Below are 26127 nucleotides of genomic sequence, written 5' to 3'. Positions count from 1 at the left end.
TTCTCTCTCTCTCTCTCACTTCGCTCACTCTCTCTCTTCTCTCACTCTCTCTTCGCTCACTCTCGCTCTTCTCTCACTCTCTCTTCGCTCACTCTCTCTCTTCGCTCGCTTTCTCTCTCCCTCCAGCAGTAAACCTTTAAGTCAACGAACTATAATTTCTAGGCCACTAGGAGACAGAGAACTAGAGAGCTTGTTTATGACACCATGATAACTTGAATTTAGTGAAAGCAATAACAATAAATTGACTTTGAATTCTCTAGAACAACGCTGTAGATACTTCATCTGGAGCCACAATGAAGCATCTAAACGTGTGTGTCTGTATTCGTTGATCAGATCACACCAACACACCAGCCCCAGAAATCTGTGCTAGTGATGCTCATGGTTTTTTAAGCAGCTCCTGGGCCTTGCTCTGCATGTTTTATTTCCACCAACCATTTAACACACACTCTACCCCAGAGCCTGCACTACAGCCAACTTCCACACACACACACACACGCAAAAATGCAGACACACACACACACACACAGCAGTGCCAGAGATAACCAACTGCTTCTCACTCACACATTCAATTGTCCCACAACAAATGCTTTAAACAGCTGCCAGAGCAACACACACACTCCACTTCTCTCAGCATTAGATACAATCCGCTTTTCTCCTCTGATAGGGGTGTCTAGCCTGTAGAGAATGAGTCTGACCTTTTCAGGCCTATACCCTGCCCACCACGCACACGCAGACAGACAGACAGACAGACAGACGCAGCCACAGAGACACACAGAGACAGACACTCTCCCTGAATCTCTCATAGGAGGTAGACACACAACACTTTGCCCTCTCCTCCTCCTCCCCTCACCCGTGTGAGCAAAACATTTTAGTGGTTAGAGTTCATTTCCTGAAATTCTACTCATTTTGCCATTGGACGTAGAGCAATGTTGTAGTTTTAAAGCAAGTTCCCTGCAATTCTACTCATTTTGCCATGGGGCGGAGAGCAATGTTGTAGTTTTAAAGCAAGTTCGCTGCAATTCTACTCATTTTGCCATGGGGCAGAGAGAAAAATATGATATATCAGTGACCCCTGGTTTGTAATGCAACCATGACTTAGAAAAAGATTCTCGAACTTGCACCTTGTGTATTCTACTATTCTAACTCTCAACAGTGAGTTGAGATCCCGGGCTGAATAAAAAAAAGATATATTGAAAAAAATATAGTTTATTTTTTGGTAATTGCTCATCCATGTCCTATATGAACCATTCTACCCAACTGGATCAACACACAGGGGGACCTTTAACACCGGTGCTCAGCAGGAAATGACGTCACATGACGCGACAGTGGAGACAAATAGCTTGGATAGAAACTGTAGTAGAGAGTTCTTGGTTAGCATGTCTGTGCTTGTCTGCCGTCTCAATTAAGGACACATGATTCATCGTTTTATTAGGAAACTGGACCAACCGCTGATTTCGTGGGTTTTATGTGGAGATATAATTCACACAATATCAATTGTCAACATAATCCCTTCAAGACATCTTTCGAAACAGGCCATATGACAGTCTATTGGGTAGACAGAAAACGTAGACACACACGGCCAAACACAAACACACAGACCAATAGGACAGGGAATAGAGTGTAATTTCAGAAGCACCATGTGTGTGTCTTATTCATCTACCATGTTGTCTCTCTGCAGTGTGTGTGCTGTACGGCTGATGGATCTGATCGAACAGGGTTGGGCTCCAGTATCTGCACCGACACACACTCTGACCTGACTAGAATACTCCCTCTACTACCAAGGATGAAGAGATGGAGGGAGAGACAGAGAGAGAGAGAGAGAGAGAGAGAGAGAGAGAGAGAGAGAGAGAGAGAGAGAGAGAGAGAGAGAGAGAGGGAGAGACAGAGAGGGAGAGAGACAGAGAGGGAGAGAGAGGGAGAGGGAGAGAGAGGGAGAGAGGATAGAGACACAGCTCCCAGTAGTGGTATACTATTGACCTCCTACTGCGGTACACTAGTTCATTAGTAGTATATTATTGACATCCTACCGCACTACACTAGTTCAGTATATTATTGATCTCACAGCGCTACACTAGTTCATTATATTATTGATCTCCTACTGCGTTACACTAGTTCAGTATATTATTGATCTCACAGCGCTACACTAGTTCATTATATTATTGATCTCCTACTGCGCTACACTAGTTCAGTATATTATTGATCTCCTACTGCGCTACACTAGTTCAGTATATTATTGATCTCCTACTGCATTACACTAGTTCAGTATATTATTGATCTCCTACTGCGCTACACTAGTTCAGTATATTATTGATCTCCTACTGCATTACACTAGTTCAGTATATTATTGATCTCCTACTGCGTTACACTAGTTCAGTATATTATTGATCTCCTACTGCGTTACACTAGTTCAGTATATTATTGACCTCCTACTGCGTTACACTAGTTCAGTATATTATTGATCTCCTACTGCGTTACACTAGTTCAGTATATTATTGATCTCCTACTGCGTTACACTAGTTCAGTATATTATTGATCTCCTACTGCGTTACACTAGTTCAGTATATTATTGATCTCCTACTGCGCTACACTAGTTCAGTATATTATTGATCTCCTACTGCGTTACACTAGTTCAGTATATTATTGATCTCCTACTGCGCTACACTAGTTCAGGATATTATTGACCTACTGCTGTGCTACACTAGTTCAGTATATTATTGATCTCCTACTGCGTTACACTAGTTCAGTATATTATTGACCTACTGCGCTACACCAGTTGAGAATATGATTGAATTCCTACTGTGCTGCACTAGTTGAGAATATGATTGAATTCCTACTGTGCTGCACTAGTTGAGAATATGATTGAATTCCTACTGCGCTGCACTAGTTCATTAGTAGTATATTATTGATCTCCTACTGTGCTGCACTAGTTCATTAGTAGTATATTATTGATCTCCTACTGCGTTACACTAGTTCAGTATATTATTGATCTCCTACTGCGTTACACTAGTTCAGTATCTTATTGATCTCCTACTGCGTTACACTAGTTCAGGATATTATTGACCTACTGCTGTGCTACACCAGTTGAGAATATGATTGAATTCCTACTGTGCTGCACTAGTTGAGAATATGATTGAATTCCTACTGTGCTGCACTAGTTCATTAGTAGTATATTATTGACCTCCTACTGTGCTGCACTAGTTCATTAGTAGTATATTATTGACCTCCTACTGTGCTGCACTAGTTCATTAGTAGTATATTATTGACCTCCTACTGTGCTGCACTAGTTCATTAGTAGTATATTATTGACCTCCTACTGTGCTGCACTAGTTCATTAGTAGTATATTATTGACCTCCCACTGCACGACACCACTTCAATATACAGTTGAGGTCGGAAGTTTACATACGCTTAGGTTGGAGTCATTAAAACTTGTTTTTCAACCACTCCACAATATTCTTGTTAACAAACTATAGTTTTAGCAAATCGGTTAGGACATCTACTTTGTGCATGACACAAGTAATTTTTCCAACAATTGTTTACAGACCGATTATTTCACTTAATCACAATTCCAGTGGGTCAGAAGTTTACATACACTAAGTTCACTGTGCCTTTAAACAGCTTGGAAAATTCCAGAAAATGATGTAATGGCTTTAGAAGCTTCTGATAGGCTAATTGACATTATTTGAGTCAATTGGAGGTGTACCTGTGGATGCATTTCAAGGCCTACCTTCAAACTCAGTGCCTCTTTGCATGACATCATGGGAAAATCAAAAGAAATCAGCCAAGACCTCAGAAAAGAAATTGTAGACCTCCACAAGTCTGGTTCATCCTTGTGATCAATTTCCAAACGCTTGAAGGTATCACGTTCATCTGTACAAACAATAGTATGCAAGTATAAACACCATGGAACCACACAGCCGTCATACCGCTCAGAAAGGAGACGCACTCTGTCTCCTAGAGATGAAAGAACTTTGGTGCGAAAAGTGTAAATCAATTCCAGAACAACAGCAAAGGACCTTGTGAAGATGCTGGAGGAAACAGGTACAAAAGTATCTATATCCAAAGTAAAACGAGTCCTATATCGACACAACCTGAAAGGTCGCTCAGCAAGTAAAAAAGGCCACTGCTCCAAAACCACCATAAAAAAGCCTGACTACAGTTTGCAACTGCACATGGGGACAAAGATCGTACTTTTTGCAGAAATGTCCTCTGGTCTGATGAAACAAAAATAGAACTGTTTGGCCATAATGACCATTGTTATGTTTGGAGGAAAAAGGGGAGGCTTGCAAGCCGAAGAACACCATCCCAACCGTGAAGCACGGGGGTGGCAGCATCATGTTGTGGGGGTGCTTAGCTGCAGGAGGGACTAGTGCACTTCACAAAATATATGGCATCATGAGGAGGAAAATGATGTGGATATATTGAAGCAGCATCTCAAGACATCAGTCAGGAAGTTAAAACTTGGTCGTAAATGGGTCTTCCAAATGGGCAATGACCCCAAGCATACTTCCAAAGTTGTGGCAAAGTGGCTTAAGGACAACAAAGTCAAGGTATTGGAGTGGCCATCACAAAGCCCTGACCTCAATCCCATAGAAAATGTGTGGGCAGAACTGAAAAAGCGTGTTCGAGCAAGGAGGCCTACAAACCTGACTCCGTTACACCAGCTCTGTCAAGAGGAATGAGCCTCAATTCACCCAACTTATTGTGGGAAGCTTGTGGAAGGCTACCTGAAGCGTTTGACCCAAATTAAACCATTTAAAGGCAATGCTACCAAATACTAATTGAGTGTATGTAAACTTCTGACCTACTGGGAATGTGATGAAAGAAATCAAATCTGAAATAAATCATTCTCTCTACTATTATTCTGACATTTCACATTCTTAAAATAAAGTGGTGATCCTAACTGACCTAAGACAGGGAATTTTACTAGGATTAAATGTCAGGAATTGTGAAAAACTGAGTGTATTTGGCTAAGGTGTATGTAAACTTCTGACTTCAACTGTATTATTGACTTACTGCACTACACTAGTTCATTAGTAGTATATTATTGACCTCCTACTGTGCTGCACTAGTTCATTAGTAGTATATTATTGACCTCCTACTGTGCTGCACTAGTTCATTAGTAGTATATTATTGACCTCCTACTGCACTACACTAGTTCATTAGTAGTATATTATTGATCTCCCACTGTGCTGCACTAGTTCATTAGTAGTATATTATTGACCTCCTACTGTGCTGCACTAGTTCATTAGTAGTATATTATTGACCTCCCACTGTGCTGCACTAGTTCATTAGTAGTATATTATTGACCTCCTACTGTGTTGCACTAGTTCATTAGTAGTATATTATTGACCTCCTACTGTGCTGCACTAGTTCATTAGTAGTATATTATTGACCTCCTACTGTGCTGCACTAGTTCATTAGTAGTATATTATTGACCTCCTACTGTGCTGCACTAGTTCATTAGTAGTATATTATTGACCTCCTACTGTGCTGCACTAGTTCATTAGTAGTATATTGTTGATCTCCTACTGTGCTGCACTAGTTCATTAGTAGTATATTATTGACCTCCTACTGTGCTGCACTAGTTCATTAGTAGTATATTATTGACCTCCTACTGCACTACACTAGTTCATTAGTAGTATATTATTGACCTCCTACTGCACTACACTAGTTCATTAGTAGTATATTATTGATCTCCCACTGTGCTGCACTAGTTCATTAGTAGTATATTATTGATCTCCTACTGTGCTGCACTAGTTCATTAGTAGTATATTATTGACCTCCTACTGTGCTGCACTAGTTCATTAGTAGTATATTATTGACCTCCCACTGTGCTGCACTAGTTCATTAGTAGTATATTATTGACCTCCTACTGTGCTGCACTAGTTCATTAGTAGTATATTATTGACCTCCTACTGTGCTGCACTAGTTCATTAGTAGTATATTATTGACCTCCTACTGTGCTGCACTAGTTCATTAGTAGTATATTATAGACTTCCTACTGCGCTACACTAGTTCATTAGCTGGAGTGTGTCATGGTTTAATTAAGACTAAGTAGCCTATCTACTGCCACCCACACGACTGACAGACATATAGTAGTGGGAAGAAGACACTGGACCTGTCTGGGCCCAGTACAATATCATAGCTACAATCAGGCTAGAACAGTATTCTAGCCCTGAAATATGCTAACTCTAGCTACAGGTAACTTATCCCCATGTACTGCTAGATGACTATCTTCCTACAGCTGCAGTTAAGCTACTCTATGCCTGCATCCCAAATGGCACCCTATTCCCTTCTTAGTACACTACTTTTACGGGTTCTGGCCAAAAGTATTGCACTATATAGGAATAAAGGTGCCAACAGCATTGTGAAGGGTTGGTCGGTATCCAGATTTTCATATCGTCGTACCGTCCTTCTCTCGTCCCAGGATTTACAGTATTACTGGCTTGGGGGCGCCCAAAAAAAATTACCAGAATGCTAACAAAATTACAATAAGTAATAGTGAATTTTCATGGAGGTTGCTAGCTAAATATGCTAACCAGCGCAAACGAAAATAAACAAATTGCAAAGACAGGCAATGCAGCTCATGACTCATGATTTTTGGTGAGTTTGGACATTTACAAGCAAATATGAATGAGAGACGTTGTGCAAATGAACAAAGTTTTGACACATTCTTGTCTGAAGGAAGAACAGTACTTTTGTACATGCTGTGTCTGTGTGGAGTCTGGAGTCGCTAGGGCAACGGGCCTATCTGCTCTGCTTGGAGAAGAGGGGGGAGGAGCAGACAGGCCCAGAATGGAGAGGAGAAAAAATGCAAGGAAATCAAACTGCAGTGGCAGCTGTACAGACAACTCATCCAAAGGGATTTGACTTCTCAAACACGGCAGAAAGCTACCACAATGTAATGCCCCTTCACCTTATTAATTCAGCCACTTACTTAGATAACGCAACTCCCAAGTTTAACTTGCTAGTTAACGCAGAATTCATACTTTTTTACGCAGGAAAAAAATAAAATGTATAAGAAATATCTTGCTGTGTTTAAAAAAAATGTTTTAACTTGTGTGCACTACCAGTAATACTGGGTATCCCGGGATGAGTTTGCAGATGCATACATGCAATTAATGCAATTTAATGCACACACACACGTACAAACACACTCATTCCTAACCCCATTTCCCTGAGTAACAGCACACCACAACAGGAGAAAAAAGCCTGGACACAGCATATCTATCCATGGCCATTCAGACTCTTTGTGTGTGTGTGTGTGTGTGTGTGTGTGTGTGTGTGTGTGTGTGTGTGTGTGTGGAGCCCAGAGCTTAACAACAACAAACCCTGGGCACAAAATGCAAGCCTCACCACCTGGGCTGAAATAGGAGAGATGGCAGATTCAAACACACACACACAAATATCAGCGCTGGGGCACAGAGAGGCTATCACTGCTAGTAAAGCTATATGAGAAAACCATGAGTCATTGCAATAAACTGGTGTTGAGTAAGGGCTGTGTGTGTGTGCTGTGTGTGTGTGGGGGGGGGGGGGGGGGGGTGAATGACAGGTGAATCGCTGAGTGGATGAGACGGGTAACACTAGGGGTGTAACGGTACACGTATTTGTACCAAACCGTTCGGTATGGGGACCTCGGTTCGGTCCAAACTGTGAAACCGAATGAGAACATAAAACAATATACAGTGCCATCAGAAAGTATTCAGATCCCTTGACTTTTTCCACATGTTGTTAGGTCACAGACCTATTCAAATATGCATTAAATAGTTATTTCCCTCATCAAGCTACATACACTGCCACCACCATGCTTCATTGTAGGGATGGTATCAGGTTTCCTCCAGACGTGACGCTTGGCTTTCAGGCCATAGAGTCCAATCTTAGTTTCATCAGACCAGAGAATCTTGTTTCACCTGGTCTGAGAGTCTTTAGGTGCCTTTTGGCAAACTCCAACCAGGCTGTTGTGTGCCTTTTACTGAGCAGTGGCTTCTGTCTGGCCACTCCACCATAAAGGCCTGATTGGTGGAGTGCTGAAAAGATGGTTGTCCTTCTGGAAGGTTCTCCAATCTCCACAGAGGAACTCTGGAGCTCTGTCAGAGTGACCATCGGATTCTTGGTCACCTCCCTGACCAAAGCTCTTCTCCCTAGATTGCTCAGTTTTGCCTGGCGGCCAGCTCCAGGAAGAGTCTTGGTGGTTCCAAAATTCCTCCATTTAAGAATGATGGAGGCCACTGTGTTCTTGGGGACCTTCAATGCTGTAGAAATGTTTTGGTACCCTTACCCAGATCTGACCCTCGACACAATCCTGTCTCAGAGCTCTACGGACAATTCCGTCGACCTCATGGCTTGGTTTTTGCTCTGACATGCACTGACAACCTTATATACACAGGTGTATGCCTTTTCAAATCATGTCCCATCAATTGAATTTACCACATGTGGAGTCAATCAAGTTGTAGAAACATCAAGGATGATCAATGGAAACAGGACGCACCTGAGCTCAATTTCAAGTCTCATAGCAAATGGTCAGGTTACTTATGTAAATAAGATATTTCTGTTTTTTATTTTCAATAAAATTGCTAATATTTCATTATGGGGTATTGTGTGTATATTGCTTAGGAAAAAAACATATTTAATACATTTTAGAATAAGGTTTGAATACCTTCCGAAGGCTCTGTATATAAAATGAAAACACTAGGGCCTGTAGGCGATGTCTATGCTGCGTTGTAGGTCTCTTGAGTAAATCGGAGCTGAACAAAAAACATTTGAGGCTTTTCCGTTAAAACAACTGGAGCCTATGCGCACATTGTAATCAAAATTAGAATCTTAATTGGTGCATTTCAAACCTTTTGTGAGGCGCAGTCAGGAACTAGTTCTGCACAATGGCAAGTGGTGGGGTCGATTAACCGGAAATGGAGGATCCTTCGTCATCGTTTAAATCTCCAGTTTGGGGACATTTTGGCTTCCCAGTAGATTACAACGACGAGGGACAGAGAGAGTATGTCACCACGCACCTGAAAACATTTTGACACATTTACGCCGACATCACCCCAGTATTCCTAACACTGGAGCTGATTCTGACCGGGCCAAAGAAATGACAAGAGAGATAGGTATGTTTATAGTGGTGGATATGCGCCATTCTCCTGGTTGAGAAGAATAGGGGGTTTCAGCACCTTGTGAAGGTGCTTGAGCCACATTATGAATTTGCCCTCTCGCACCCTTTTCAGCAAGTAGGTAGTAACCGCTCTATATAAGCAAGCTTAAGCTGAATTGGCTAATGCACCCTGGGTTGCGCTTACTACAGATGGATTGACTTCCAGGGCTACAGAGAGCTACTTAACAGTGACAACCCATCACATTACCCCAGAGTGACAAATTAGAAGACTGGCACTACATACACGCCCCCTTTATGAGAGTCACTCAAGTGCGCATATATTTCTCTTTGTAAGAAAACATTATAGTATAGGCCTATACAATGTCTGAGCCATGTTCACATATTGATTTCACACGCATATTGCACTTTATTTTAGTGGTGTAGTTGATGAGTAATGGTGTGTTTCATTGAAGGAAACAGAAAGTGTTGTTATTCCTGATGGTGCTCTCATCAGGTATTATATCGCTCAACATCATATATAGAATCAGGAATAACAACACTTTGTATTTTCTTAAACAAAAACTAACTACAGTAACTGTTGGATTTTCATTTTTCCCGCCGTACTGAAACCGAACCGTGACCCCAAAACCGCAATACCAACCGAACTGTGGGCTTGGTGAAATGTTACACTCCTAGGTAACACCCTGTCTGAGTGGCTGGAGAGAGAGAGTGATCAGGAGGTTCAACAAGGGGACACAGTGAAGTGACTCGGCTCAGGGTGAGGACAGAGAGAAGGTGACAGTGAGAGAGAGAGAGAGAGAGAGAGAGAGAGAGAGAGAGAGAGAGAGAGAGAGAGAGAGGAGACAGAGCTGCATTTCCTATTACACTGTGACAAATACTCAGACCAAAGAGAATATTTCTTTCCCAAAATTATAATTCAATAAAAAGAATTTGAAACTATAAAAGATGAAGAAAACATCTAATATTTATTGGGTGAAAAGCCTAAATGTGCCGTTTTTGGCAGCCAAATATGTGTCCTCCTGCCACAACCTGAGGAAGAGCCAGTGAAAAGTGCAAAGTAATGTCGATAATATTTCCCATCTTGTTTTGTTCTGTCTTTCATACCAGGTCATGTGTCTTCTCAGTCATGTTGACACTGGTCTACTACCAGGTCATGTGTCTTCTCAGTCATGTTGACACTGGTCTACTACCAGGTCATGTGTCTTCTCAGTCATGTTGACACTGGTCTACTACCAGGTCATGTGTCTTCTCAGTCATGTTGACACTGGTCTACTACCAGGTCATGTGTCTTCTCAGTCATGTTGACACTGGTCTACTACCAGGTCATGTGTCTTCTCAGTCATGTTGACACTGGTCTACTACCAGGTCATGTGTCTTCTCAGTCATGTTGACACTGGTCTACTACCAGGTCATGTGTCTTCTCAGTCATGTTGACACTGGTCTACTACCAGGTCATGTGTCTTCTCAGTCATGTTGACACTGGTCTACTACCAGGTCATGTGTCTTCTCAGTCATGTTGACACTGGTCTACTACCAGGTCATGTGTCTTCTCAGTCATGTTGACACTGGTCTACTACCAGGTCATGTGTCTTCTCAGTCATGTTGACACTGGTCTACTACCAGGTCATGTGTCTTCTCAGTCATGTTGACACTGGTCTACTACCAGGTCATGTGTCTTCTCAGTCATGTTGACACTGGTCTACTACCAGGTCATGTGTCTTCTCAGTCATGTTGACACTGGTCTACTACCAGGTCATGTGTCTTCTCAGTCATGTTGACACTGGTCTACTACCAGGTCATGTGTCTTCTCAGTCATGTTGACACTGGTCTACTACCAGGTCATGTGTCTTCTCAGTCATGTTGACACTGGTCTACTACCAGGTCATGTGTCTTCTCAGTCATGTTGACACTGGTCTACTACCAGGTCATGTGTCTTCTCAGTCATGTTGACACTGGTCTACTCATGTGTCCAGGTCATGTGTCTTCTCAGTCATGTTGACTCTGGTCTACTACCAGGTCATGTGTCTTCTCAGTCATGTTGACACTGGTCTACTACCAGGTCATGTGTCTTCTCAGTCATGTTGACACTGGTCTACTACCAGGTCATGTGTCTTCTCAGTCATGTTGACTCTGGTCTACTACCAGGTCATGTGTCTTCTCAGTCATGTTGACACTGGTCTACTACCAGGTCATGTGTCTTCTCAGTCATGTTGACACTGGTCTACTACCAGGTCATGTGTCTTCTCAGTCATGTTGACACTGGTCTACTACCAGGTCATGTGTCTTCTCAGTCATGTTGACACTGGTCTACTACCAGGTCATGTGTCTTCTCAGTCATGTTGACTCTGGTCTACTACCATTGTTTTAATGTATTGTTGTTCTCATTAATATTGTTCTTGTAGTTGTTGTTCATTTTAATCCCATGTCCACTACTACTATTATTATTGCTGTTGGTTCCACCATTTAGTTATATATAAATATTTTTTTTAATGTGTACTTTGACAATGTAAGTAATAATGAACTTGCCATGTCAATAAAGTCAATTGAATTGAATTGAGAGAGAGTGATAGACAGAAAGAAGAGGTTAAATAATAGTTGTCAGCCAGGTAAAGACTATAGAAATTGACAGAGAGAATTCTGCCTCTTTTTCATAAAGAAACCATTGTCCTGATCTCTCTCTCCCTCTACACCTCCATCCCTCCCTCCATCCCTCTCTCTCTCCCTCTACACCCCATCCCTCCCTCCATCCCTCTCTCTCTCTCTCTCCCTCTACACCCCCATCCCTCCCTCCATCCCTCTCTCTCTCCCTCTACACCCCCATCCCTCCCTCCATCCCTCTCTCTCTCCCTCTACACCCCATCCCTCCCTCCATCCCTCTCTCTCTCTCTCTCCCTCTACACCCCCATCCCTCCCTCCATCCCTCTCTCTCTCCCTCTACACCCCCATCCCTCCCTCCATCCCTCTCTCTCTCTCTCTCTCCCTCTACACCCCCATCCCTCCCTCCCTCTCTCTCTCTCTCTCTCTCTCCCTCTACACCTCCCTCCCTCCCTCCCTCCCTCTCTCTCTCCCCTCTACACCCCCATCCCTCCCTCCCTCCATCCCTCTCTCTCTCTCTCTCCCTCTACACCCCCATCCCTCCCTCCATCCCTCTCTCTCTCTCCCTCTACACCCCCATCCCTCCCTCCATCCCTCTCTCTCTCTCTCCCTCTACACCCCCATCCCTCCCTCCATCCCTCTCTCTCTCTCTCCCTCTACACCCCCATCCCTCCCTCCATCCCTCTCTCTCTCTCTCCCTCTACACCCCCATCCCTCCCTCCATCCCTCTCTCTCTCTCTCTCCCCTCTACACCCCCATCCCTCCCTCCATCCCTCTCTCTCTCGATCTCCCTCTACACCCCCATCCCTCCCTCCATCCCTCCCTCTCACTCTCCCTCTCACTCTCCCTCCCTCATCTGTATTATATGCTGAAAGGCACTCACTGTGTGTTTAAGGTTATACACACACACAGAGACACACAGAGACACACAGAGACACACAGAGACACACAGACCCTCTATGTGAGGTGACATTATAGCTGACAATAGAGCACCAGCTCCTATTCAGATGAGACCTCAGATTAGAGAGTCCATTAGGAATACCCTGCTGTACAGCTGTAAAGACTGTTCCCCTGATGATGATGTACCCATCCGCAGGTCAAGCTGGACAGGACACACACACCTCTATGCCTGGAAAGAGACCCCTTGTCAGATAATACAAAAGGGAATTTATTTTTATTTATTTGCCTCTCTTCTCCTGCCCTCCTCTCTCTTCTCCTGCCCCCCTCTCCCTCCACTTTTCTATCCCCCTATTATCCTGCCCCCCTCTCTCTTCTCCTGCCCTCCTCTCTCTTCTCCTGCCCCCTCTCCCTCCACTTTTCTATCCCCCTATTATCCTGCCCCCTCTCTCTTCTCCTGCCCCCTCTCCCTCCACTTTTCTATCCCCCTATTATCCTGCCCCCTCTCTCTACTCCTGCCCCCTCTCTCTACTCCTGCCCTCCTCTCTCTTATCCTGCCCCCTCTCTCTACTCCTGCCCCCTCTCTCTACTCCTGCCCCCTCTCTCTACTCCTGCCCCCTCTCTCTACTCCTGCCCCACCCTCTCTACTCCTGCCCCCTCTCTCTTCTCCTGCCCTCCTCTCTCTACTCCTGCCCTCTCTCTCTACTCCTGCCCCCTCTCTCTACTCCTGCCCCCTCTCTCTCTACTCCTGCCCTCCTCTCTCTACTCCTGCCCTCCTCTCTCTACTCCTGCCCCCTCTCTCTTCTCCTGCCCTCCTCTCTCTTCTCCTGCCCCCCTCTCTCTTCTCCTGCCCTCCTCTCTTCTCCTGCCCTCCCCCTCTCCCTCCACTTTTCTACCCTACTCAGGACTGAAGTGCCTGCCCTCTCCATCTTATCAGCTCCTATCTACAGCTCAAACATGCTCTGCCCACAATGCAACACCTGGGCACAAACACAGTAGCAGCCAAATATAAACCAGCAGCCTCGGTGTGTGTGTGTGTGTGTGTGTGTGTGTGTGTGTGTGTGTGTGTGTGAATATGTTAGCGCTAACTCATTTACTAACAAAACACTCAGTGACTATTATGAGTTGTGAAATGATGACCCCGTATGACCCTGTAAGACCCCGTATGGCCCTGTATGGCCCCGTATGACCCCGTATGGCCCCGTATGACCCCGTATGGCCCCGTATGACCCTGTATGGCCCCGTATGACCCTGTATGACCCTGTATGGCCCTGTATGGCCCCGTATGACCCCGTATGGCCCCGTATGACCCTGTATGGCCCTGTATAACCCCGTATGGCCCCGTATGGCCCCGTATGACCCCGTATGGCCCTGTATGGCCCCGTATGACCCTGTATGGCCCTGTATGGCCCTGTATGGCCCCGTATGGCTCCGTATGGCCCCGTATAACCCCGTATGGCCCCGTATGACACCGTATGACCCCGTATGGCCCCGTATGGCCCCGTAATGTATGGCCCCGTATGACCCCGTATGGCCCTGTATGACCCTGTATGGCCCCGTATGACCCTGTATGGCCCTGTATGGCCCCGTATGACCCTGTATGGCCCTGTATGGCCCGTATGACCCTGTATGGCCCTGTATGGCCCTGTACGACCCTGTGCAAACCTGATAACCTGCATGGTCCATATTCATAAAGCCTCAGAGTAGAAGTGCTGATCTAGGATCAGGTCCTCTCTGTCCATGTCATCTTTTTCAAATATGATTTAAAAGGTAAAACCGATGGTGGATCAGCAGTCCTGCTCTGAGACGCTTCATGAATATGTGATGTGCTTTAGGTATTATATCATCACCCAATGGGATGAAAGCCACAGTCTGCAGTATTTCCTGCTGTTCAATGTGATGTATGTGTATATTCAGTGAGCACACAGTCTACTACACACGTGTTGTCTGTAAATGTGTAATAACGTTATATTCCTGAATGTTCTTGTTCGAAGTGAGAGGTAAAACACACATTTCCTAAGGAGATATAATAACCTAGAGTAACCTTCTATTTTCATTGAAAGTTATACTTACCAAGCAGCAGTTTTAGAACGTTTGGGATGTACATAACACGCCTCATTGTTACAATCAACTAAACAACATAGAATCAAAACACCCAGTTATTATGAGTAATCAAGGTAGAACCAAAATAGACCCCTTTCGGTGTTTACAAACATTGCCGCGCACGAGGGCAATGCACACAACTTGGTTGCAGAACACGAGTGAGTTCTCATAGACCGGAAGCACAAAAAGACTATGTCCATGTTGCTTATGAGCGCCTTCCACACTACTTTAGGATTATAATTGGATTGTAAGGACTTGTATGAATGTCCTGCTTATTAATATGAAGTTTGTGTCATCATCGCAAATCAACTGCATTATACTTTTTTTAAAATGTCAACTTCACCCAGAAAAATGACTTATTGGCCAGCTTTGCTCACCGCCTACGTCAATGAGCGTTAGCATTCTAGCTAACAACTGCTGCGTACAAAATAGGCATTTTGCAAAGATCACAACCAAATATAATCTTAGCGAAACGTTCAAACACTATTCAAAACAACATTGGAAGTAATAACTATGGAAATATCTCCATCATGTGGAATGGGCGCAGATGGCGATGGCCGGTGTTTCTGCATCCTGCCTGACATCAGTATGAAAAGGGGGACACAGAACAAAATCCAATAAAACCTACCCTTCAGTTTCTCCATCAGGCCCTGCGTCGCCCTCTCCAACACCCGCCCGTCCTCCTGCTGGTACCGATCATCCAGAAACCCGGCGGTGGCCTCTGATAGGTGAACCTTCCCGGCGACGCCCAATTGTTCCATGAGGTTGGCCAGGTTGACGTCGTTGGACCACACGTCGAACTTGAACCGCTTCATCCCCAGGATCCCACAGAGGACCGTGCCGGTGTGGACCCCCACCCTCATGTCCACCGTCTCACACGTCTCCTGGCAGAACTGCTCAATGGCCACGATCATACCTAGTTTCAGAGTAGAAGAAGAAGCAGAAGAAGACTTTACTGACCCGGTTTCCTTGTAGTGAAACTGCTCGGATCCCAATCACCCCTGAAACACAAACACACACAGGTCAGACAGAACGCAGTGAGCACACATCCAGTAACTAGTAACAGGTGCAGGGTATAATAAGCCAACTGGAGAAAGACAGATACTGTACCCACCCACACACTGCTGATTGCTCCCATAGTTTGATTGGAAAACATTTTGACCCAAAGGTCAAGAAGACCAGCTTCAAAAGACCTTCAGACCAGCGCACTAAATGCTTATCGGAGCTATCTCAACTCATTCTAGATGTGGACAACAGATATGCCTCTTCTCCAACGCTTGAACTCTACAAAGAGAGACTGCTACACCAATCGGAATTTGACAATCTTTCCACGGAACAAACGGAACAGCATCAGTTTAAGTCGAGGCAGACATTTTATGAACACGGAGAGAAAGCTGACAAGTTGTTATCTCACCAGCTTCGACCTGAAATCTGTGTTGCAGCCGATTTAACTTCTACCAATCCCAAAGAAATCAACAATCAATTTAAGCAAGTATACTCTGCTCTTTACTCATCAGAGGCTCTTCCTGACACAATTATACTCTGCTCTTTACTCATCAGAGGCTCTTCCTGACACAATTATACTCTGCTCTTTACTCATCAGAGGCTCTTCCTGACACAATTATACTCTGCTCTTTACTCATCAGAGGCTCTTCCTGACACAATTATACTCTGCTCTTTACTCATCAGAGGCTCTTCCTGACACAATTATACTCTGCTCTTTACTCATCAGAGGCTCTTCCTGACACAAGTATACTCTGCTCTTTACTCATCAGAGGATCTTCCTGACACAACTCTACTCTGCTCTTTACTCATCAGAGGCTCTTCCTGACACATATTATACTCTGCTCTTTACTCATCAGAGGCTCTTCCTGACACATATTATACTCTGCTCTTTACTCATCAGAGGATCTTCCTGACACAACTCTACTCTGCTCTTTACTCATCAGAGGCTCTTCCTGACACATATTATACTCTGCTCTTTACTCATCAGAGGCTCTTCCTGACACAACTCTACTCTGCTCTTTACTCATCAGAGGCTTTTCCTGACACATATTATACTCTGCTCTTTACTCATCAGAGGCTCTTCCTGACACAATTATACTCTGCTCTTTACTCATCAGAGGCTCTTCCTGACACAATTATACTCTGCTCTTTACTCATCAGAGGCTCTTCCTGACACAATTATACTCTGCTCTTTACTCATGAGAGGCTCTTCCTGACACAATTATACTCTGCTCTTTACTCATCAGAGGCTCTTCCTGACACATATTATACTCTGCTCTTTACTCATCAGAGGCTCTTCCTGACACAATTATACTCTGCTCTTTACTCATCAGAGGCTCTTCCTGACACATATTATACTCTGCTCTTTACTCATCAGAGGCTCTTCCTGACACATATTGTTTGCACGCTTTTCTAGACAATCTGGACATCCCATGTCTCAATTCAGATGAGCAAACTAACATGGATGCCTCAATAAGTGATGATGAAGCTCCTCTGGCAATCCAGTTCATGCAGAGCGGTAAAGCATGATGGGCATGATGGCTTCCCTATTGAATTTTATAAAGCATTCTCCTCTAAACTATCCCCTATCCTCAGCTTAATGTACAATGAAATCCTTTCTCGTCAGAAACTGCCCCTGACACTTACCCAGGCAACTATTTTGGTTTTGCTTAAGAAGGACAAGAATCCCCTGGACTGTGGCTCATACCGCCCTTTAAGCCTTTTGTGCTGCGATGATAAAATTCTCACTAAGGTCCTCTCGTGCAGAGACAGTGATGCCTAATATAATTAACTCTGACTAAACCGGATTTATCTCAGGTGGACAATCTTTCTATAATATGCGCCGGCTATTTAATGTTCTTCATTCTGCCCACTCAACTCCACAACCGGAGGTCGTCAGCTCTCTTGATGCTGAGAAGGCTTTCGACCGGGTTGAGTGGGAATATGTATTTACGGTACCAGAGAGATTTGGGTTTGATCCGTCATTCCTTTCCTGGATTAAGAGTTTGTACCGGTCCCCCGTGGCTTCTGTTCGCACCAACAATGTTACCTCCAGCGACTTCCCTCTCCACGCGAGGGCCAGCAGGGTTGCTGTTTATCCCCTTTCCTATTTGATATGGCTATTGAGCCTCTTGCTATCGGCCTACGTGGCGAGGAGGGGATTAAGGGGCGACATAACTCACAAGGTGTCCTGATATGCAGACTATCTTCTTTTACACATCTCTAACCCTGTGGAGTCTGTACCCGATGGTGGATCAGCAGTCCTGCTCTGAGATGCTTCATGAATATGGCCGTGATGTGCTTTAGGTATTATATCATCACCCAATGGGATGAAAGTCACAGTCTGCAATATGTCCTGCTGTTCAATGTGATGTATGTGTATATTCAGTGAGCACACAGTCTACTACACACGTGTTGTCTGTAAATGTGTAATAACGTTATATTCCTGAATGTTCTTGTTCGAAGTGAGAGGTAAAACACATTTCCTGAGGATATAATAACCTAGAATAACCTTAACTATATTAGGCATCACTGTGGAGTCTATACCCTCTCTCTTGGACATGCTACAAGGTTTTGGGACATTCTCTAGTTATGAATTAAACCTAACATAAAGTGTGCTCCTCCCCATGAATCAGTTAGCAGAAGGTATTGGGTATGCCAACTTCCTATTTAAGGTGGAGCATCAGGTCTGTACTTATTTGGGGTTGAAGGTCACACGCTCATTTAAGGCTGTGTTGAAACATAACTTCTGTACACCTCTGGAGAGAACTAAGCAGGATTTCATACGGTCGTCGTCTCTTCCCATTTCACTAGCTGGTCACATTCATTCTGTTAAGATGACTGTACTATCTATGTTTTTGTACTTATTACAAATGATCCCAATTTTTTTGCCAAAGTCGATACTCAAACAACTGGACAGCTACATTTTAAATTCATTTGGAATAAGTCAAATCCACAAATGAGAAAGGTATATCTAGAGAGACCTAAGGCTGCAGGTGGGCGGGGCATTCCCAATTTTTTTTACACTACTACTGGTCAGCAAATATATCTAAATGTGTTTGTTGGGTTTCTACATTTGGAAAAAAAGGACTTGGGCCATCCTGGAGTTACAGTCTAGGTCCCAATTCTCAAAATCCCTTTATCCTTAAACAAGCAAGCTGCTTCTCTCCATGATCATCTCTTCCCAGCGTCACAGAGTGACACGGCATTCCAGTTCTGGCATAGGAACGGTCTGCTGTTTTTTTGTGACCTATTTGTTGATAACACCTTTGTCTCATTTGATACTCTGAGGGTTGACCATAATCCCAATACCCACTTTTTAAGATATCTCCTTGCCAAAAAACATTTCCCTTCATTTCCACTCGAGCCTACTAAGTTTCTAGTCGAGAGGTGCTTAGATCTTAACCCGTTTCTGAAGGGCACAATTTCCAGATTATAGGACATAAAACAGAACATAAATCCGCCTTCCTTGGCAAATCCTAAATCTGCATGGAAGCAAGACATGGGTGGCGAGCTACCCGATGATATATGGCAACACAGTATTGAGCGTATCCACACATCATCATTTTGCATAAGGAATGGGCTCATTCAGTTCAGAGTTTTGCACTGTCTCCATTACTCAAATGACAGATTAGCAAAAATATACCCAAATGTTGACCCCAAGTGTTTGAGATGCCACCAGAGTCCAGCGACTCTGGGAGACGTGCCAATATTTGAGTGGCTTCTGGGACCACATTTGTTAAGCATTCTCACCTATGTGTAATACAACTGTTAGCCCCAACCCGGTCACTGACATGTTTGGGGTAATTCCCCAAGACCAGAATGCTACCATGCATCAGGCGAATGCGATAGCATCTGCTTCACTGCTAGCGGGCAGTCTTGTTCTCTTCACTGGAAGTAGGCAGAGTCAACCTCCTTTATGCAGTGGGTTAAGGAGGTGGTGTCATCTCTGCCTTTGGAGGTTGGGTACACAGTCCGTGGGGCCTGACAAAAGTTTGGCTTTACCTGGTCCCCATTAACGACTGGAGAGCCTGTCTTTTACTTTGTGTAATTTGCATATTTTGGTAAGCAGTCATGTCTGTTCTAGTGGCCATATATTGTGCTGATAAGATTCAACTAATATTATTTTCTCCATTGTTTTTGTTCCTATTACTGTTTATGTTTCTGCCCTGTTTAATTTATGTTTCTATGTTATCCTTGTATGATGCCTTGGTGGGTGGGAGGGAGGTGTGGAGGGGGGTGGAGGGAGGGGTGGAGGGAGGGGTGGAGGGAGGGGTGGAGGGAGGGGTGGATTGGGGAATGAGGGGTTGACGTTGTACTGTTTTTCTGTTCTCATATCTGAAAACCTATAAATAAAGTACAAAAATAAAATGACAGACATTGCACAATAAAGTTGCAGGTGCAATTAACAGAATGCTATCTACCCATCTTTATCCCATTGGATCATACCTAGTCCCATCTCGACACAGCAGTACGCATGGTCAGGGCGTGGCTCGGGACATCCCGCCACGCAGTAGTAACAGTCTCCCAGTGTACTGATCTTCTCACAGCGCGTCAGCTCACACAGCCGGTCGAAACGGCCGAAGAGGTCATTGAGGAGCCCCACCAAGGCGTGGGCGGACTTGTTGGCAGACATTTTGGTGAAGCCGACGATATCCGCAAAGAGGATAGAAACAGGCTCCATCCGCTTCATGTTGAATGGCCTGAAGATGATCTGATGATCAAATTAAATCAAACTTTATTTAAAGTGTTATTAAAATTGTAACACACTTTGCAGTAAATCTATAAGCTTTTGTTCTTCTGGGTCTAGGCCGGTTACCGTAAAGAACTTTGTGACAACTGCTGATGTAAAAAGGCTTAATAAAATACATTTGATTGATTTGGATAATGAAATAAATAAAAGCAGACCACATGAAGCAATGAAGGAGGAATAAAATAGCATAAAACAATGACTAAAAGGCTAAGCTAAACGGGTGAGTTTTTACGCATGATTTTAAAACGCCAATGGTGTTTTTAAAATCAACCACTGCTCCTCTTACCTGGCCTCTGGGGATCGAAGTCTTCTTCCTCTTAAGATGACTATGATGATGGGGATGGTTCTTAGGGCTCGCCGCGATCGAAGAAGCCCCCCCAGGACCTCCGACCGTGGACACAGCCGAACAAGCCCCGGCAGAGTATCTCTTCCCTGCGTTCCCCTCCATCTCCTCGTCCCCCTGCTTCATCAGTTCATCGGCGACCCTCCTCGGCATGACAGAGTGGATCATGCGTTCCTTCAACGCTTTCTCCACCTGGAACGTATTCACAAAGACAGGTAACAACTGGTTTCCTTCTCCACCTGGAACGTATTCACAAAGACAGGTAACAACTGGTTTCCTTCTCCACCTGGAACGTATTCAAAGACAGGTAACAACTGGTTTCCTTCTCCACCTGGAACGTATTCACAAAAACAAGTAACAACTGGTTTCCCTCTCCACCTGGAACGTATTCACAAAGACAGGTAACAACTGGTTTCCTTCCCCACCTGGAACGTATTCACAAAGACAGGTAACAACTGGTTTCCTTCTCCACCTGGAACGTATTCACAAAAACAAGTAACAACTGGTTTCCCTCTCCACCTGGAACGTATTCACAAAGACAGGTAACAACTGGTTTCCTTCCCCACCTGGAACGTATTCACAAAGACAGGTAACAACTGGTTTCCTTCTCCACCTGGAACGTATTCACAAAAACAAGTAAAAACTGGTTTCCCTCTCCACCTGGAACGTATTCACAAAGACAGGTAACAACTGGTTTCCTTCCCCACCTGGAACGTATTCACAAAGACAGGTAACAACTGGTTTCCTTCTCCACCTGGAACGTATTCACAAAGACAGGTAACAACTGGTTTCCTTCTCCACCTGGAACGTATTCACAAAGACAGGTAACAACTGGTTTCCTTCTCCACCTGGAACGTATTCACAAAGACAGGTAACAACTGGTTTCCTTCGCCACCTGGAACGTATTCACAAAGACAGGTAACAACTGGTTTCCTTCCCCACCTGGAACGTATTCACAAAGACAGGTAACAACTGGTTTCCCTTCTCCACCTGGAATGTATTCACAAAGACAGGTAACAACTGGTTTCCTTCTCCACCTGGAACGTATTCACAAAGACAGGTAACAACTGGTTTCCTTCCCCACCTGGAACGTATTCACAAAGACAGGTAACAACTGGTTTCCTTCCCCACCTGGAACGTATTCACAAAGACAGGTAACAACTGGTTTCGAGAACATCAAGAATGTAACCATTTGAGATCTATTTCATGTTATTTGATTGTTTGATGAACATGATGATGAAATGAAATCATCTGTCTCTCGATGATCAAATGTGTCAATGTTTTGATTTTATCCATCTCTGACATATAAATAATAATTACCTCCAGGTCCTTGCCGTGCATGATGGCCTGGCCCACCTTGAGGAAGGTGGAGCGGGATCGCACCTCGGACATGATGAAGAGGTGGATGCCGATGGCATGGGCACACAGGTGGAGGAGGGCCTTAGCCGGGCACAGCCAGCGGAGGGTGTCCCATTCCAAGCTAGAAGACCCAAGACCTCCAGGACTAGATCCAGAACCTAGGGACCCTTCTGCATCTCCAACCCCAGCCTCGCCCCACCTATTCCCCCCATAATTTCCTCCACTGCCATCTCTCCCCTGGAGCAGGGGCAGCCACTCTAAGGCTTCAAATAGTACTGAATACAGGAGCCCCAGTAAAACTGAAGCATATAGCCTCACATGGAGAACACTGTAGAGTAGTAGCAGGACCTCCATACACAGAGAGAAGGTGCCCACTGGGGAGATGCAGGGAGCCCGAGTAGTGCCCACTCCGCCTGGGGTGCGAGGGAATGTCCGGTTGCCATCCCTGGTTCTCTCCAGGTAGACAAAGCCTCCTGTCTGGATCTGAGGAGCCAGAGTGATGGCGAATGTGGTCACAATGAGGAGCAGCGAAGCCTGGTTGTACAGGTGAGCATAGGGCCTTGTCAAGGTAAAGAGGAAGAGGATGAGCAGGAAAAGGAGGAAGGAGGCGGTCGGGGCGAGGAAGGTCGCCGGGTCACAGCGGTCGTGGTTGACCCCGAAATACACGCCCCAAAGGAGCGAGGCAGAGGCCATGTATGACAGAACATAGCGGAAGCGTCGTTGAGTCTGCGGGAAGCACCTCTCGCGGCACGCCTCTTCGAGTATCGGCGAATCAAACTTGGGGTCCCACCACTGGGCAGCGGACCTCTCAAACAACTGGGGCAGAGTCTTCTGCTGGCTGTGTAACTTATTCATAACAGCCCTCCGAACTCCCGACTCCCCTGAACTACAGCTGGAGGAGATGCTGTATTTGGTGCAGGGTTTGGAGGGATCTCCTTTGGCGGTAGTGGTAGACCCACCTACTCCACTCCCTCCTCCTCTGGTATTGCTGTCCCTTGTCGTTGGGGTTGGGGGAGAGTCATGATATTGTCGATGCTGTGGCGACGGCGCGAGCTGTGTGTGCTTAGTGTTGTCTATAATCCGCACAGTCACGGCGCCGTCACTGCTTGAGGCGCAGCTAACCTCCGTGGCATGTGGGAGAAGCTGCTGCTGCCGGTGTTGCAGCGGCTGCAAGGCCATTATGATGGCTGGAGTGACGTGAAGGGGGAAATACTAATATCTGATCAATGATGGCGGACGGTGCGCGGGCAATGAGGTAACAGTACTAAGTGAAACATCTGGCAGAGGAAGACTAGACAGGAGAGTGAGCAAAAAAGAGAGGCAAGAAAGGTGATGGTTGTAATCACGACTTGATATATCGTGTGTACAGAAAATACGTATTTCTACTAGGCTACGCACGAATGTAGCCAACTAGGCCTACTCACTCATATAAAAAGGACCGTTCCAGGCTCTTGAGTAGTTCATTATCCCGACCTCTGTATTACGTCAGCACTCACATTCCATTAATTCGTCCCTTGCCTTTGGAAGCCCTCGCTGTCCACTTTGTACTCGTGTGCTGCTCTGCTCGCTCTCATCTGGCAGTTGAAATAATTGAAAGTCCTTTCGTCTTTCCTCTCCCCTTCTTTATACATCCTTCCCCGATATTACGTTGTTTATCACATTACGATTTTTATCAGGTTTAAAAAGCCAATCTGGGATCAGTTGTTCAAATATTCACTTTTTATTCCACACCACGCGCAGTGTTTTGACAGCCGCCAGTGACAGCTCGAGCCTCGCTCTCAAGAAGTCCTCACGTGTCTTCTTCACTGATGATCAAAATAATGTCCCCATGTTATTATTACATTTTAATACACACACAATCCGAAAAGAGAACATTATTTATACAATGTTTCCAAGTCCAAAACGACCCATATTGTGTGTGTCTTGTTTAGGAGTTGTAGGCTATACACAGTAGATTGTTGTCCCACTCATTCCAATAACAAGCTACACATGGCTAGAACATTGCGACAAAGTTACAGCTTCGGTCCCTTCTTATCTTATCGGAGCACCCGCTCCAAAACAAGTCACTTTAAAGTTCCTTTCCCTTGAAAAAAAAACAAGCGTTATCCTCTTTCCGTTTTAGTTATATGAGTCAACAGTTGAAAATAATAGGCTAACATTCAAAGCATAAACTCGTATAGCATGTCCTCCTTTCCCTTTCGGACTATTTCAAAGCCCTAGTGTGGGTGAATACTTTCGTGTTATACTAGCCAAGCTGAAGAGTTAGGCTTTGGCTGACCGGTCGGGTAGGTGGGTGGGTCGGTTGGTTCACGACCACCCAAAACCAGCAGCCAGGCAGGCAGCGTCCGTTTAGCGGTCTAGCTGTCCCCCCATACCCAGTCTGTAGTTCTTCCACAGCCGGGCCTATTCCCAAGCTCCAGCCCCGTCCTTTCCTGACCTCCCTCTACGGATCTCTACATCGGTAATATCCCCACTTCCAAGACGACGGGGACTGTACAGATACAGTAATTATGAGACCTTGAAAAGCGATTTTAAATCGAGAGATAAGTACCCAAAATATGACAGCTGAGCTGATATAAGCCAACTCCTTTTACTAGGCTGGAGTCTTGAACAAACTTGTTGGTAAGAGTTGGCAAAACAGAAAGCTATGAGAAACACCCACCCTTGTATGAATAGTCTATTAAATATATAGACTGAAATACAAAACTGTTAAGTTATGTCTACTAAATATTCCTATCGAATATTCACATTTTCCATAGGATAGGCCTATCCAAAGAACAGGACAGGCTTTTAAAAACAAAAACTGCAGTTTAAAATTGAAGCAAAAACGTATCCAGAAACGTCACTACTGTGCTCCCTTCTGTATCCAAAGCCTAGAAACTTTTTCCCAGGCCGTGGTTCCTTCGTCATAGGCTACATAAGTAGCCAGGACTGTAAACGCGTGGAGTAGAGAATAACTATGGAGTGCATGGAGAGATTCTGTGAATTTCCTCCTCTTTGCTTTCCCCAAAGGAATACCGAATTCCCATGAGGAAGAAACAATATATCCTTGATCCTGCTTCCCTTTATTCAATTACCAACGAATAAGACATAGTTCGCGAAATGTGCTGGCTGTCTGTTCCATAAATTCCTCAAGTCTGGATAGCTCGAGATTATGCTGCCTGCATGCATGTGCCCAGAAGAAGCATAGCCCGAGAGAGTCCACTCCTTGTTGCGTTCGCGTCCTCTTCCGTTCGAAAGGTTCGGTGACGGTTAAGGTTACCTCCCTATTGCCCGGGTCCGGGTAGCCTAAGTAGGCTATTAAAAACACGTTTTTATGTGTTTTCCCGATTTATCCAGGGGAAGACAAGGCAGCTCCCGTCACTCCCACCATCTTCCTGTACCCAGACGGAAATTCTCCGCCAGCTGAGGCGGCGGTGCGGTGGAGAAGGGTGGGTGTCCAAAGCGGAGCGACTCGGTGGTAATGAGCATCGAGCTTCAGTAGCTCCGGTCTGAAAATACAGCAGAGGGGGGTATGGTGGCTGATGATGGGAGCGCGCACGCAGAAATGTATTGTGTGGCTATGGACGAGCACGTATTGAATGAGAGTGAGAGAATAACTATTTCAGATTGTAAAACATTTAAATAGGTAGACTAGAAGTCCAAAGTAATAGGCCTATCTTACGCATTTTACGCATAGGCAGTTTTCTTTCCAAATGACATCACCCACCACATGACACAAACAGACCAACACGTTAGGTGTACAGATACCAATATATTTCAGTGTTTTTACAGTTCATTGTTACACAGCTGTTACACATAGACCTATGCCCACGCTAACAGGGTTGTGCCCATAATTCCAACAGTCAGTGATATCATTGATTGAAGGTGCATAAAAAAGGCCTACCCTAATCTAGTAGATAAGGTATGCACACCTATAATTGCCCTGAAGAGAACACTGATCTAGTTTCTATATTCACAGA

The 26127-nt window shown here is 44.8% G+C and overlaps 1 protein-coding gene and 1 long non-coding RNA gene across 2 annotated transcripts in view; one reads left to right on the top strand and one right to left on the bottom strand.

The window, feature by feature from the left end:
- LOC135560148 (uncharacterized) overlaps nucleotides 1-26127 on the top strand; it is a 630141-nt gene that overhangs the window by 107232 nt on the left and 496782 nt on the right. The gene's annotated exons all lie outside the window — the stretch shown is intronic.
- Nucleotides 15167-25758, bottom strand: adcy9 (adenylate cyclase 9). Its single transcript, XM_065001340.1, has 4 exons — nucleotides 22127-25758; nucleotides 20750-20998; nucleotides 20160-20424; nucleotides 15167-15621 (listed from the first exon to the last, which is right to left on the bottom strand). The coding sequence occupies exons 1-4, from the start codon at nucleotides 23342-23344 to the stop codon at nucleotides 15182-15184; spliced, it is 2172 nt and encodes a 723-aa protein (XP_064857412.1). The 5' UTR covers nucleotides 23345-25758; the 3' UTR covers nucleotides 15167-15181.

Source organism: Oncorhynchus nerka, linkage group LG15 (assembly GCF_034236695.1).
Source record: "Oncorhynchus nerka isolate Pitt River linkage group LG15, Oner_Uvic_2.0, whole genome shotgun sequence".
Taxonomy (NCBI): domain Eukaryota; kingdom Metazoa; phylum Chordata; class Actinopteri; order Salmoniformes; family Salmonidae; genus Oncorhynchus; species Oncorhynchus nerka.
The sequence above is the reverse complement of the archived record's forward strand: the minus strand, read 5'-3'. Positions and strand labels throughout refer to the sequence as shown.